Source organism: Pempheris klunzingeri, chromosome 3 (assembly GCF_042242105.1).
Source record: "Pempheris klunzingeri isolate RE-2024b chromosome 3, fPemKlu1.hap1, whole genome shotgun sequence".
NCBI classification, from domain to species: Eukaryota; Metazoa; Chordata; class Actinopteri; order Acropomatiformes; family Pempheridae; genus Pempheris; species Pempheris klunzingeri.
The window spans coordinates 8,986,854-9,003,003 of NC_092014.1; the positions used below are offsets into that span (position 1 = coordinate 8,986,854).

The 16,150-nt window shown below is 41.6% G+C and overlaps 1 protein-coding gene across 1 annotated transcript in view; it reads left to right on the forward strand.

Annotated features, from left to right (window-relative positions):
• Positions 1 to 16,150, forward strand: part of lrba (LPS-responsive vesicle trafficking, beach and anchor containing) — a 182,417-nt gene that overhangs the window by 74,749 nt on the left and 91,518 nt on the right. The window contains exons 34-36 of the mRNA XM_070827863.1: positions 3,377 to 3,441; positions 5,637 to 5,745; positions 14,959 to 15,125. Of these exons, the coding sequence (XP_070683964.1) occupies positions 3,377 to 3,441; positions 5,637 to 5,745; positions 14,959 to 15,125 (341 nt within the window). The remainder of the gene's footprint in view (positions 1 to 3,376; positions 3,442 to 5,636; positions 5,746 to 14,958; positions 15,126 to 16,150) is intronic.

Below are 16,150 nucleotides of genomic sequence, written 5' to 3' on the forward strand. Positions count from 1 at the left end.
TTTACTGGTTGGATCTTTTTTTGTGGTAGTCAATACAAAAAGGTTCATTTCAAAAAGATACTTCACTGCCTGTTGTTGTTATGTCCGTGCTCATAGGAACTTGAGCTTTATAGCAGTCAGTGATAGAATTGGTTTAAAATGCTTAGAGCACGTGCATTTTCTTTCCATTTGCTTTTGGCTTTTCACAGGCTTATTCTGTCTCACCTTGCAATCAGCCTCCCATACGTTTAACCGTTTTGATTTCAAAAAAGAAAAGAATCGGTAGCTCTGAGCCTCTAATTTTGCTTCTGCGGCACTGCCACATCTGACATGAGGATTTATGGTTTTGTCGTCTCATCTAAAGTTGTATTCCCATAGCCTTTCAAATCAACAAATACTTGTGATTATGAATGATGCCACCGAAAAGCACAACTGACTTATTTATTATTTCGGGGGAGCAGAGACATTTCTTTCCTCAGTGTTGGAAAATGTTTTCCTTGTGTTGTGGCGGGCCTGATGTTTGAAAGGCGATTTTGCTCAGGAGGTCTGTGTTTTCTCACTAGCGGTAGTGGTATATTTAGATGTTGATTATGGATAATCAGCTGTAATGACGGAAGTGCATGGCATGTGTGTTTAGACTCAATGCCATCATCGTGGAGCACAGACCAAACAGAGCTGTCTTATTGGCTTTGGATCGAGACGGGCATTTCCACGAATAGATTCAAATTTTCATCCATATACAACCTCACACAAATAAGCAAAAACTAACAAAAGGTAGCCCCTACTAGCTATATTAAGCATTGATGAAATTTCCGATCAGGATCGAGGGACAGACCTCTCTCTTCGTCCTATCATCTGTTAGGAGGTCAGGTTAAAGGTGAGAGGTCACAAATGGCTGCTTGTATCTACTCATCAGGAGCGTCGTGGTCATGGCCCCTATTGCGGCCATAAAAGCTGTGACACCGCTGACCAGGGCAGCCAAAATCCAATATTCCATCACTGACCTGTCCCTGTTTCCTTTTTGTCACCGGGAGATGTCCCTCAGATCAGGGTCATTGCTTTTTTTAATTCAACTAGAAGAGCCATTTCTTAGCCCATAATGACACCATTAGTCTTGCTATCACCTTTGTCAGTGTCCACAAAATGCCAATGGCCTCCACCCTGTTCGTCAAACCTAATTTAGAACTAGCCTCTCCGAGCTGCAGGTTAGTGATAATCTTTTTATCTCTGCTGAGGAGGCTTTTAGTTGTTACATTATATTCCAAAACTCCTGCATCCCTCCTGCAAGTCCCAGAAATCAAAGTAAAGTAATCACATAGAGGAAATTTAATGTCATTGTTTTTTGGTTCTCCAGGAAAGTACGACTATATTTACAGCCTCACTTCCTGTGGTGTTTATTTGGAATCCAGCCAGCGTAGTCTGGCCTGGTCTGGAGTATCCCCACAGACACAGGCCACCGCTCGCTCATGGATAATGTCCTTCAAGCACGGTCTATGCTTAAACTAGAGGGCCCCAAGGCTACTCTCACACACTTCCTCTAAAGCAAACCTCAGCCACAAAAAAGCCCTCTGCCAGTACTCAGCTCCAAAACACTGTTTTCACTCCCAAGCCTAGACTTTTATTCCCTCTGTGCCCTCTTTATTTGGAATGTATTGTAAACACGGTCAATGCCAATATGATCCTTCAGGACAAAAAGCAGTTGTGAATTGAGGTTAAGTGTTGGGTTGTTGTCTGTATGACGTGCAGTTGGTTACAGAGTGATGGTGCGCAGGCATTTCAGAGGAATGGTTTCTCTTGGCTTGGTGCATGATTGCTTCTGATGGTTTTACATTTGTTGCGCTGAAAGGGGAAAACTCTATGGTTTTGAAAATCACGTGCGTACAAGTATGTTTGGATCTGTATTGGAAATTCTTGTAAATTGATCTTTTTCCTTCCCCGTTGTAGCGCCGATATCCTCGTCCCTGTGGGCTCTCTAGGTTTACTGAAAGATTAGTCTCTACATAAACACACAGTTTCCTCTATCAGCTCAAGAGATGGTGACAGCAGGGTTTAAAAAGTTTATGTTAAGATACACATACACATTGCATGTCTGTCACTTCATACTTGTTTTGCAGCTCAATTAAATTGTTAACTCAATTAAAATGAGCTGTTTGGGCACTTTGATGAAATGAGAATTTCTGAGAAAATATGCATTTTAACACATCTGAATATTGTGGAATGTATGGTTACTTCAAGTTGTGATTAATGATTTTTTTAAAGAGTAGTTTCGTAGTTTAGGTCTCTAACCTGAGGGTTTTCACGCATATTTCTCCATCTCCCCTGAGAGGAAGAAGGGGAAAAAGCGCTGTGAGGTTCAGACAGGCCCCATGACCTTGTTGCTTTATTATTCTTTTGACGGTTGTGTTGAAGGTGTTGAAATATTGAACAGCACATGAGAGATGATGACCGCTGAGTTTCCCTTCTCTCGTTGTCCCTTCGAAGTTGAGGATTTAAAGTCGCAAACGGCTGTGGCTGGATTGTTTAGACTGACACCTTGAACCATAACGTTAGTCAAAGAGGAGGAAATTTGTGTATTTACTTGTGATAAATGCACTGTCAACACTGCTCTTTCACTCCTCTCCACTAGTCTGCCAGCTGATTGTGTAGACTGTGCTGACCAAAGCAGTCAGTATTCATTTTTAGATGGTGTTTCACTTGATATTAGGAGCCCGTAGTAGCAGAAAGGTTTACAGACAGAGCGTAAACCACTGACTCACTGGAGCGTATCCCAGAATAACTTCCTACAGAGTCCATTTATGGGTAGTTATGAATACAAAGTTGTTACTAGAGCTGCATAAAATCCATTGATTAATTGATTGACTGCAAATTAATCTGCCAGTGTTCTTGCAGATATAGATACTATTAAATCAATTTATCAGTGGAGTACTTAATTCAAGCAAAGATGCCAAATATTCCATAGTTCCATTTCCTGTTTTGCACATTTTATGTCATTGTAAACTGAAAATTTGAGGTTTTGGACTGTTGGTCAGACAAAAACATACAATTTCAAGACGCCATGATATAGTTTATAAATTGAAAAAATTGATTAATTGATGCTGAAAATAATTGTTAGTAATGATTTTACTCTAACTTTGGGAACGTATAACTTTTAGACTATAGGTTACCAACACTTCCATTTACTCCAGTTGTCTTCTCAGGATATTTACAGTTAACGTGTATGAATGTATTATTAGTACTAACTTAATCATTTGTAGTTGTCTGCATCCAAAAGTGGCTTCATCTCCCAATCTATAATTCTATGTGATAAAAGATTCACTAGACTATGTGTAAAATTTACTTTCTATGACTTGGTAAAGCTATTTCAGTAGTGTCATTAATATTGTGTGTTTACTTGCAGGAATGGCAGAACTCCATCCAGAAGAATGCAGGTCTAGCCTTTATTGAGTTGGTCAACGAAGGCAGGTAGGTATCTTGAACCCGTTAAGTGCTGTCCTCTCTCCCTGCAGCAGCCCCTCTTCATTATCCCTCCAACATCTACCCATCAGCCACTTTCCACTTTCCTCTTTCCTGGATCACATCACAGCCCTTCTGATGAGGTGGCCATTCGAGATTCTGGACAACAATCAATGATCGGGGAGGGGGCAGGGGTGCTTGGGAGAGTGAGGATGGAAGATCCTTGAGTTCAAGGCTCCATTCAATACCTGCTCATCCCAGAGGGATTTGGGAAAAGGAGAGAGGTTAGGTAGAGGGTGACAGGGCTCCTGATGGCTGGTTCCTCTGTGACACTTGGGAAATCGCTCTGGATTTCCCACTGTCCACCTGTCAGTTTATGCCTCTCTGGCTGGGCCTTTATCTGCCTGTAATCATCTCTTCTGCCTGCTGCTGTCTCTTGTTTTTTGTCTGTTTTTCAATTATCCCGACATGAGCCTCCCCATCTTTGCCTAATGAGACTCTCTCGCGGCCACATCAGTTCCTCTTACTCGTAGAACTCTAATCAATTACTGATTTAGAGGGCCACACTTCCCATTATTGACCCTCAGCTTTAAGAATTGGCAGAGGCTAATCCACAGATATGCTGATGAGACTTACAATGTAGCCCGTGAGTTCTTTGTGGAGGACAGGATTTGTAATTCACTTTCAAGATGCTGATCTTACACATCAACAACTCAAGTTGAGGCCACTAGTGAAAGTGGCCAACTGCGTGTATGCAAATGCCTGTTAAGCCTCTCTCTTAATCAAACAGTCATTCAAACATGATTTCAACATTGTTAGTTAATAATGTCCAACTACAGTAGTCATAGTTTTATTTGATTAAATCCAGGTTTTATACTGTAACCATGCAGTCCACAAGCTAAGTAATGCAGTTGCTCAAAAAAAGGCATAAAAGATAATAAAGGTTCAACTTAATGATGGTCTAATATTTTTGGTTAATATTTTTGTCCTGCCTTAAGTAGCAGTGCTACTTCTAAAATATCGTGACTCTGGACACATTATACTCATGTAAGTCACAAGAGGTTTGGATTGTGTGTGCAGGAGGCTCTTCAGTCTTTTTTATGTGGTGTTCCAGTCAGCAGCATCAGGCCTATAACTAGCACTGTCACTACTGCTACTGTAGCGAGGAAGCCCATCGTCTCTAATGGGCAGTTGAACACTTTAGCAAAAACTTAGATTAAGTATTTCCTTGATCAGTTAATCCATCCAGCCATCGGGGTCCAGATCACATTAACTCAATTGATTATATCATTAAGGAAGTACTGAATAAAAAAAGATGTAATAATAAATATTTTTTGGCCACATAATTTCTACTGATTGTTCTTCATACTCGGATACTGCAGAAAGACTTTATTATCTTAGTCATTACAAAGTATTTTACTTTTAGTAAATGTGCAAAAAAGTTCTGTCTGTTTTTTCCATATGAACAGTCTAAAGCGCAGAACACCATAAAGAAGGGCAGTGGCTCGGTTATTGATAGCAGGGCCTCGACAGGGCCATAGAGGCTGCAGAGGCCCCAGCACCTCCGCTCCCCTGCTGCCCTGTGCTGAAACAGCAGGCTTAGGTTACAGTCATCCTCTGGCCCCCAAACCCTCACCCCGCAGTCAGCCCCTGCCTGCCCCATCCTTCCTCTCAGGCCCCTAGTCTGTTATTGTTCCACTTTGCACAGTCCTGACCTTTAGGGCTGTAGAGAGGTTTCCTCGACCTACACACCCGCTCACACGTTACATGCATGTTTCATCAACGCTGATAAGAAGAGGGAGGTAGACTACATATGTAGCAACATGGGCAGAGATCCTCCCTCTTGTCAGATGCATATCATTAACAAATCAATTAGCACCTGTACCCCAGGCAAAGGGTCTGTCTGGTTTGGTTATGTTTCCAAATTAGATTTTCTGCTTATTTTGCATGGTTCTTTTTCAGCATTTTCTGGATATTACATGGCTGTTCCTTCCCTAGGTTACCAGATATCACAGCGTTAAACAGATGGTTTAAATATTCTGAAGCCCAAGATTTTACAATATTGCAAAGCATCTGTCTGACATTTTCCCTCCCTCCATAACTGAAATCAATTTACCTCCATATACCAGAAAAATGTAAATAATAATTGTAAATATATTTATGAAGTATGCCAGTGGGCTGATGTCCATCTCCCTTCTCTCCAGGTTGCTGAGTCACACCATGAAGGACCACCTGGTCCGTGTGGCTAATGAAGCTGAATTTATCCTAAGCCGGCAGAGGGCTGAAGATATCCATAAACATGCAGAGTTTGAGGTAAGATGCTGCACATTTCTGGAAACTCATGCACAGACACATTATTTTTAGTAAACTTACTAAAGTAAAGTCAAGTTACTCTCCAACATGTTTTGCAGCTCAGTTTTCTAGCCCTCGCAGTGGACCCTGGTTCCATGGATTGTTAATGACCCATAATGCACTTGTGGACATATAACATGATATTCATATGTGCACTTTTTCTGGCTGGCAGTTGGTTTGTCTTACTTTGCTCCTGCTCCTGATCATGTCTATTTGTTTGCTTTTGTTTTTAACACAAAAAACAAACATAAAATAAAATAAAAAAATCAATATTTAGATATATTAAAGAATAAAATAGAAAATACTTGTTTTTCCACATTCTACCATTATGGTGGATATAAACATATATTAACACAGATATATTAATAAAGAGAAATTACAGATTTTAACCTGACTTGTAGCCTCAGAAGAATAAGTGAGGATTATAAGATGAAGCTATTTAAGAATTACAGACTTTTCTGTCTCAATGTTAGAGAAAATGTTAAATGTTAACCAAACACAATCATGTCATGTTTCCTCTTGTAAGATCCACTGGAACTCCAGGCCGGCTAAGTTCGGACAATGAAGTCCATTTGTAGCTTTAGGCCAATCACACTAAGACTCCTTTGATAGGAATATTGAACAGTTTGATATTCCAGTCAGTGAGAGCACAGAGGAGCTGATCATCCAACTACTTAAAACTTGTCCATCAAGTTTTAAAATCTGTCACAGCAAACCCTAAGGATAAATGTTTGCATTTCAAACATGACCCTGTGCTAATCGTGAACACAGAAAAAATACGCAGACTCGCGTACACACCGAAGTAGTTTGTGGCTGGAGATCATGCTTGGCACATATCCCTAACCAAACATTGTGTAGTGTTAATTTATCCCTGTGCCTCTCTCCATGTAACTGCAGGCTTGCCCGTCAAACATAACCTCTCCCCCTCCTCTTCTTACCAGTGCTCAGCACAAATGTTGCCATTCACTTGTGGCTGCTGGGCCAACTCTATCCTGACCCATGGGCACCCTTCGCTGCCCCTTTCTTAGTCCTACTCTGCTACACTCCCCTCTCTCTGCTTTCTAGATCTCACCAAAATCATTTCCTGTCCTGCTGAGATCCTGTCCATTATACTCCCGCTGGGGGTGTATTTTGCCAGTGACAGGAATATGGCAGTCTCCCCTCTCTTCCATCCCTCAATCCCTAGCTCCCTCATTTCTCAGGAACCTGCCAGCACTAAAAGCTGCAGACAGACCTGAGAGGTGCTGGCCTGAAGGGCTGACTGTGTGTAAACCCTCCACCTCCGCCCCCCAATCCTCAGCCCTCAGCCCCACTTTGCAGTAAAATGTGATGCTTTTTTTAAGGTTCAAGGAAGGGTCTCTCTTACATACGGGTAAAGTTAAGTCTCACAGGAGCGTTGAAAGTCAATCAGAGGGGTGGGGGCACAACTCTTGCACATCAAAGTTTTGTCTGTGATTGCTATGTTTTGCTCTCTTTCTTCAATAGGCTGCTAATTGGCGTCCTCTTCGTATAAACCAATGCTACTTACTCTGCTCCAAGTCTCAGTCACTCAAGCAGTATTATCTGACATGATGTGACCTTATCATTATCAGCACAGACTGGTGGAGCATGATTTAGTTCTTCAAGGTTGATATAGCTGATTTTTCTTTTTTTATTCCACAGCATGCCCACTTAATGAAAAGATGTACAGTATTTGTGCTCTCACAAAATGTGCATGTAGAGTGTATCCGGTTAGGCAGCTGTCTCCATCTGACACAAGAGTAGTACAAGTAAAAATGGCTCAGAGAATGTTCCCTGATTGGCAGACAGACAGACAGACCTGGCAGCCAGTCTGCACGCGACAGCCCCAAATGCCTCTGCTCTGCCTTGGCCTCTTTCTGTGGCTGCAGGCCACACGCTCTCTGTACAACCATGTGCCTATCCCTTCTTGATTTCTCAAATTCCCCAGGCATTAGTGCCTGATTCCTAACCTGGCATATAGTACTTTGGCATTGCCTGTAACAGACTACGTGCCCTGAGCTCTCCAAATCTAATCGATTGTTTATTCTCTTTTTGTTGCTGCATGTCCTGTCTGTGTGTCTTCGTGTATTCTCTTATGTATTACCATAATTCTTCTGAATCTGTACAAATATTCTGTACAAGTGTTACTAAAGACCAAACCTTTATACCCTTAATATGTGTACTTTATGTCAAGATAACAAGATTTGGCAGAGGCTGAATAAGAATAAGCTGTTTAACTGAAAGAATTCAGGTCCTATTTTTACACAAGCCTTTACTAAGCGTGCAGTTATTTGTCTGATTACCAGCATGCATGAAAACATGACATGAATGGTCTTTGATGCCTGTTAGGTAAGTGCAAATGACAACTAAGGATGAGGTGTCTGCTGTTTTGTTATCCAGCAGTTAGTTGTTCTACTCTGTAAGCCCTCCTTATCCACCCTGCTTTCTGCAGTCATATTTGTAATATATATATATTTAAACGAGACATTGTGGACCTATATTAGTACAATAATGTGTGCAGTGTAATAGGGTCAGAGTTTGTTACATTTCCAAATGAAGCGGCACTATCGCTGAACTGCCACTCAATTGACTGCAAATACAACTAATGGAAAGCTATAACTTTCACGTCATTGTGTTTTCGTGTTGTCATTTGAAACTTACTCTACCTCTGCAATCTTCCAGCTGTCCTTAATCAGATACCCACCAGAGCTCGTCCCAAACTGTGTTTCACAATTGAATTCCCCACTTAAATGCAGTTGCTCCTCAGTGACCTCTGAGAAGAAGTGAACCCCTGATAAGTCTTGCTCTGATATTGCTGTATTGATTTTTGCCTCCATACAAGCTCTGCTTGAGCCTGCTCGAGCCAACGGTTTCATTTTGCACTGCCACAATAAAAATAACAGGCCAATGAAACGTCCCCCCTGAGGGTGGGGGTGGAGGGTTTTGAAATCATTTTCAGCAATGTCCCAGTTTTTTAACGCGTTGTTCCTCTGTATTGTGTTGCGGTGACACCAAAGGTTTGGTTATTGTTTTGTTAGAAACACATCTCAAAATAGGCCTCTAAAAATGACTCATTTTGGATGTTATTGTGTCACACTGGAATTGAGGTTTGCTAAGTCACGCAGCATCAATTGCCAGATTCTGCATACTCCCTCACTGTGTCATTGTGCATTTAAGAGTTCTTATTGTACTTAATTAGCAGCAGCAAATGCCAAACAAGGCACCAGAAAAGAGAATAGTTCAATACATAAAAACAAATTTATGTTTGCTTCTTGTCAGAGTTCGTATCCTTGGGAAGGCAGTGATAGAAGATTTAGATACCTCAGAGACATAACATATGCTTTCTCGCTGTGTCCCTTTCTCACTCACACACTCACTGGCTCTCTGTGGGACAGAATTGAGTTATCTTTGGCCCAGAGAGTAAGTTATTACAGTAGGCTTAGGGTGAAACAGATGAAGATAACGAGGGGGAAATCCAATTACCTTTTAGGGTTCTCTATCTAAAAGGATCCTTAATGTGAAGGAGATCTGCAGATCGGATGCTGCTGCCCAGCGCAGCAAATGATAGACTCTGGTATCTTCCAGAGGAGCAGGAAGGAGTGGGAGCCCAAGAGATAGAAAGGAGGAGAGAGAAATCGAACTCCCTCTTTTTATGGGTTTGTTCATTAAGAATGAAATGTGGTGGGCTCAGGGGCACAAGGGCAGATAAGAAGGTATAGATAGGGAAGAGTGAGCAAGACCCAAGTCATTTCTATTCTTTCTTGCCCATCCTTTCTGCTCAATCTTTTTCTTTTTTTTTTATATACCCCCTTGATTCATCCTCTGCTGTTATATGGAGTAATTGAATTGACTGTCTGGATCCTGTGAAAGCCAGACGATAGCAGCTAATTAGTGCTTGGCGTCATTGTCTTCCCTCTGCTGAGCTTGTAAAACGATCTGGTCCTTCTCCCCACATTAATGACATTAACATTGAGCTGATGCTTGTTATATCCTATTATCGGAGCACTGGTCTCTGGAAACTTGTGCATCACAGAGAGAGCCTGGGCAAGGACGCAATGTAAAAGCTTAAGTGAGGTACAGAGCGGACCTTACTTAAACTATTACAGCACATCCCGATTTAAATATAACCAGCAGGCAGATCAGTGTGCTGATTCCACAAAAAAAAACTGTTCAAGAGAATTGCTTTTATTGTTACAACTGAAGCAATCTGCTGAACAAATGTTACCCAAAAACACATAGGAAAAGCCAGGGAACCACAGCTCCCAAAGGCTGTTTACACCACATCATTCGCAGCACTCAGACTGATAGCTGCCATCAACTGTAGCTTGCTGTCATGTAGTTGTCGCAGCTGTAATGTAGTATGTCAGCAGGGCTGCATGCCCGGGCGCCTCATTATGGGCAAAACTGCTGTCAAGAGAATGAGAGAAAAAAAAAACAGGGACATGAGTATATTTGTGACTGCATTGTTGCACAACCATCAGGCTATGGGGTTTTTATTTTTTTAAAAAGGCAAATTTGAGTAAGACATTTCATATAAAACAACCTCAAGACTGTACAGCAGTCAATATCTTAATACATGATAACTTTATTGTCAAAATGTATAGCAAGCTGGCATCTTTTTGGGATTGCCTCCTTTTTTTTTTTTTTTACTGTACAACATGGACTGTTTCATTCAAGACACCAGGAGATAGAAAGAGAGAAGTGGCGTACAGAAGATGGTTGGGGAACAGTAGTCTCAGTCTCGCTGACTTTTCCGCGTAATGAAGTCCCCAGGTACCTCCTCTGCAGCTGCCATCATTATGTGTGACCAGCTAACCCCGATATACGACTTTACTCCACAGTTTCCTTTGACACAGTCTCTTTAGTCAGTGGGAGAATGTACTCTCAGTTTCTTTTTTTTTCCTTTTTTCCTTTGAGTGGCTGAAGGTGAGCTCACAATTCTGAATAAAGGTCTTCATTTTCTTGCACATGCAGAGCAAAGCTGTAGAAGTGTATTGTGTAGCTTTTACACATTTTAGTCAGGAAAAGTGTGTGCTGCTTGAATTTCATATTATTGGTAAAAAAATTGTTTATAAATTGAACCTGAGCTTAGTGCCACTACAGCTGTATTCATGATTTCAGGCCAACGGCCAATCCAGAAGACATGCATTTTTCATCTGGTCGCATCCTTCGTTCATTTGACTATTTTTCACCGCCAGAAGACAGTTTAACACGTATGATTTTTCACGTGGCATGACCTTGAAGCTGAGCTGGAGTCATCGTAAAAAGATGGCAGCAGCGCAGACTGATGTTGCAAGAGGAGGACGTGGTTTTGCCGAGAAAAGAGGTTTCTGGGTAGAAGAGATGAAGAGGCTGCCAACTGAGCATGGTGACCAGTCCATTAAAGATCAGCCACAGACATTGTCAGGGGAGGAGCAGGAGGTGAAGGAAGACGAGGAGGAGGAGGAGGAGAGAGAGATAGGCCCTACTTTGATAAGTGTTGTGCCTGTGTTAACCTTGATGGCCGCTAGCAATGGGCCAATGCCAGCAGCAGGGATCTGTTTCAACTGGATTAGATTATTTTTTTTCCTTCTGTGCTCCTAGGGAAGAAAAAAAAAATCAATACTTGGGAGCACGGCATGACAGGGGCATCATTTCAGAATTGAAGTGGCTGTCAGGCATTGTCATTTGGTGACTTTTGTTCGCCATTGTACTTTTAAGCCCTCATTTTTCTCCCCCTCCTCTTCCTTTCACTCGTTTCTTCTCTAACCCATTGTCTGAATTCCCCTGGTGACATTTTATGTTGCAATTTGAAAACTCGAGGGCAAGAGATCAAGTGCAAGAGAATCTCTTTGAAACCAATTGGAGGACTGGTTCAGCATCTACTTTTGTTTAGAGACCCCCATCCTCCTTTCTCATTTCATCCTCTTGTCTCCCTAGACCTCCATTGTGTTCCAGGAGGAATTTATTTGTAGTATATTTGCATTCTCTGATACCAGACAAGGACAAGCCTCATGTCTCGCCTTCCTCTGGACAGTTTTTCTGCCCGTTTGTAAATGAAACCCTCTGGGAGTGCTTGTCGACGGATGTGAGAAATTGGAGATTCTCGCAGAGCGATAGCCGAGCCTTGGAGAGTGTGCAGCCCTGATGTGCCACCAATGTCAAGACATTGCAAATCAAGCGCTTTAATAACATCTCTGCTGGTTTTGTTTCTTCCCTCCTGTTCCCCGACAGAACCTTGAGACCCTGGTTTTGTCAGTCGGCGTGTTGAAGGCTCACTGTGGCACAGCAACACCACTAGACCTTTCTCTGTCACTCTAATTGATAAACATAGGGCTGATATCTCGTAATGAGCCTCCATTCTCCAGCCTATTATACTGGTTAACCCTCTCAACCCAGCGAGGGAGAGGAGGAGGGGAGCTAAGGCATCATCTGACAACAACTACAGCATTTAGATAAGGCTGACGCTGTTACTACACCACCACTGTGAAACTCATTTCCTCATTCCTACTGCTTATTATTTGTAAAATCAGCATGGCAACAGCGATGACCACAGCAACCATCTTTAGCAACAAAAGCTGATATGTGTGTTGCTCTGGGCTTCGAAAAGCGCTGTTATTGAAATGCATGCGTTTCAAAGCTTTGTCTCTGTGTGCGCGCATTGCCATTTTGTGCGATTATGTGATTTTAGAGATGATTAGTGTAAGTCCCCAGTCACTCCCCTTGCAGCCCATTTCCTCCCCAAACTCCAACACACATCCATAGTTATTTATCTGAACTGTTGATGAATTGTGGGAGACACGAGTCAGTGTAATTGACTCGATTAATGCCAGCCATTATCATTTCGTCTTCACCAAGCTGTCTCCTCGGGCAGAGCAGGCATTCATGCCGGCCGACCCTGTCAGCCAGGCCATGTAATGGAAGGTGCTGCCCATGATTACAGTGTCGCAAGTCATAACGGTCTCACTGCCAGCAAGTTGTGCCCTGGTGGCTGTCTGGGTAGGAAGCTAACAGTCTGCTGTCCCTTTTCTTCAGCTGCACTCTTTTAACTCGGTGAATGGAAGTGCTTGTCTCAGAGCATGTCTTTTTATGGTTGTTTTCTTGTCAAAATATGCACACTGACTGCTTCAATCACTCCAAAGGAGGCATGTTTCTAATTGCAAATGGGAACAGATACTTTTAATTTAGTTCTTATGTTTCCTCAACATTCTTTGAAAGGAAAGAAAGAACAGCTTGTTTGAAAATACCCCAAATGCCCCTTTTTAGTTTCTGCCCTTTATCCTTTCTGTGGATCTGGTTGGAAGTGAATGCAGGATGGTGCCAACTGGGAGATTTAGTTATTCGCTTTAACCTTCATAATAACATAACATAATAAGTCCTTCATAATACCTCGGCATATTCCCTGACTACACATCAACTGAATGACCCCAGGAATTAACAGTGACTTGTCTTTTCCACTTACAAGCAAATCCAACTTTGGGTTTTAATGACTCTACTTATGTGTTCAACTTTTTTAGTTGTTATTTTAGGGGTGAGTCTGTGAATTTGGCCTTTTCTCCTGTAGTCGACTTTGGCTTTGGATATGAGAAAAGCCCATTACAGCATGGAGGGTTTGGGTGTTTGGGCAGGCTCAACACACAGGTGATGAAGTGTTTGTTTATGGTTATGAGTTTGAACCCAGCACTGTTGATTAGTACTGCAGACTTTACATGTCTCAGACAGGGGCAGATGGAAATGGACTCTTTATAGCCGCGCTACTTGCATCTGTTTAAAGAATGGAAATCCACATAATCATTTATTTGGGGGAAAGGGATCTCTTCTCTAATTGTGTATAAAATGTCTCGGGACGTGTTTCTGTGTTGTCTTAGACAACATCAGACATGAGGGCTGCTATAACATATTGCCTTCTGTTTAAAGTCTAACAAACAGTGTGTTATGCAATAATTTAATGCTGAGTGTAACTAGGATTGTGGCATTTTCAACAGCATCATCTTTGTCACTTCCTTTTGGTCCACCTTTTTGCGTGTCCCACAGCTTGCCTTCAGCGCCACTGACCAAGATTAATGGACACGCAACACACACGCTCGCACACAGAAAGGAAAGCAAAGCAAAGAAAATTTGAAACACTTACTCAGAAATTCCTTTTCCGTACTCCCTTTATTTTGCTGTTTCCCAGGTCATCATGCTGGAAGGTCAAGGCCCACTTTAATGCCACACAAAGAGACATAGATTGATAATTAAGGCCCAGCAGTCTGCAGAAAAGCCCCTCTAATGTGATTTATACCTATAGATTTTCTGTCACATATGAAATGTTGTCGTTCAAATTGAAAAGGAGGACCCATTATAAAGTGCTTTACTGGTAACTTTGGAAAAGCAGGTTGCATTTGTTCAGCCATGGATCTGGGTTAAAATTCATTCTATGACAGCAATACCATTGGGTTAGTTTAAGGTTAATTTGATAAGAAGACTCATATACAACTGAAGCAGCATTAATAATTGAATGAGCTTTTGTTGTTAATAGTGCAGCCATTTGCTTTAGCTGCTGTGCATGCAGAAGAGAATATAAATGCACCATTGCAGTCCTGAAGAGCTACATGACCAGCTGCACTATACATAGCACATGTTTTTTTCCCCTCCCTTCACTTATGTTCACCTTCAATAAGAATGTAACTTTGAAACAATTCTCTCAAAGTAAGCCATCAGCGCAGTTGAAATTGATTCTGAAACCGAGATTGGAAATCAAAACACTGTTTCAAATTATAGCTCTTATTTTCAGAAGGTGTTTTACTTTTACCATCGCTGCAGAGTTCAAAGGCCCATTCTGATAACAAATTCCGACAGAGAAAAATGTCCTCCATGTGCATTGTGGGTATCGTGTGATTTGGTGTGCCGGAGGGCATTAGTAAATACGTGTCCACTGTTATTAATCAACATGACATGAGGACAGAAATGACCCTATGCTTTTCATTTGGTTCTACTCAGTAGGGTTTCTATATGTGGAAACACTGTTGTCCCATTGCCTGTATTGTTCCCTCACATAGACCTGCTTTTGTACAAGATGCTGAGACATTTCATTATTTATATACTGTAAAATCCATTCTTTTGACACATTTTGTACACTGTGTTTGCACTGCACACACTTGTGATGCCTTCACTTGCAGAATGTGTAAAGTGTTTTTCCTCTTTCCCTCCCAGTCTAACTGTGCTCAGTACGCAGCGGAGAAGCGAGATGAAGAGAAAATGTGTGACCACCTGATCCGAGCAGCCAAGTATCGCGACCATGTGACAGCCACGCAGCTCATCCAGAAGATAGTCAACATCCTGACTGACAAACATGGAGCCTGGGGAAGTTCTACCATAAGGTAAAACAAGTCCTGTGCTGAAAGACAAGATCATAACAGAACTTGCTAACTGTCCTTTTACATTATTGAGCTCTCATTTTACTTCCAAGTAAGATAGATATTAGACTTTAACTTGTAAAATATTTTAGAAGGTATAATGGAGGGAAAAATTCTTTCTTGCTGTTGAGGCTTCACACATACACACATAATTCATTTTACATGATATACATGTTAAATCCATTCTTTGTTCTTTGCGTGTTAATGTGAACATGACAAATAATCCTCTGATTCTATATTTTCACAATAATATTTCGTTCCTCACATGCCAAAATATTTTAAAGAGCCAATCAGTTACAAAGATGTGTTGAATTAAAAGGATGCACCTGTTTTTTTTTTTGTTTTTTTTTTATGAACCACGTTCATAGCATGTCATTTTCTCAGCCTCGGAAAAAAAACTATTCAAACCACTGTAATGGTTTTAATCTCATCATAATCTTTCTCATCCCCCAATACTCATGGCTTTGATTAAATTAGATTTGCAAAGGTGAAAATGTCAGCTGTGGGTTGAATGATGCATTGGCTCAAGAGAGAGATGAAAGCCATTTAAACAGCTCCGCTCCCATTAAGAACAGAGGGAACTCTATCCTCTGTGTTTGTTTCGCCAAATAGGCAGCAGAATCCAATGCAGCTATTCCCTAATGATGGCTGTTTGTGCAGGTAGTGTGTAATGGTGAGCTGGAGAGACGGCCGCTGGCTCACGCTTGTTAGGCTGAACCAACTCTCCAGAGACTCGTCTGGCGAGGGTTAGTTTGCTATTGGATCAGGAGTCTATCTCTGGCTGCCTTTGTTTTCCTTCTCTATTTTTTTTCCTCTTGTATCAGGATGTAGTGCATGATTTGTCATATTTTTCTTTCCTTCCTTGATCCCATCTCCCTCGCTTCGCTTCCACCTCTTTCTTTCTATTAGTCTCCATGTGTACTCACACAAGGTTATGCTATTTACTATGGAGATTGTGTTCTACGAGCGCTGGCCAGAAAAGTCCCCCA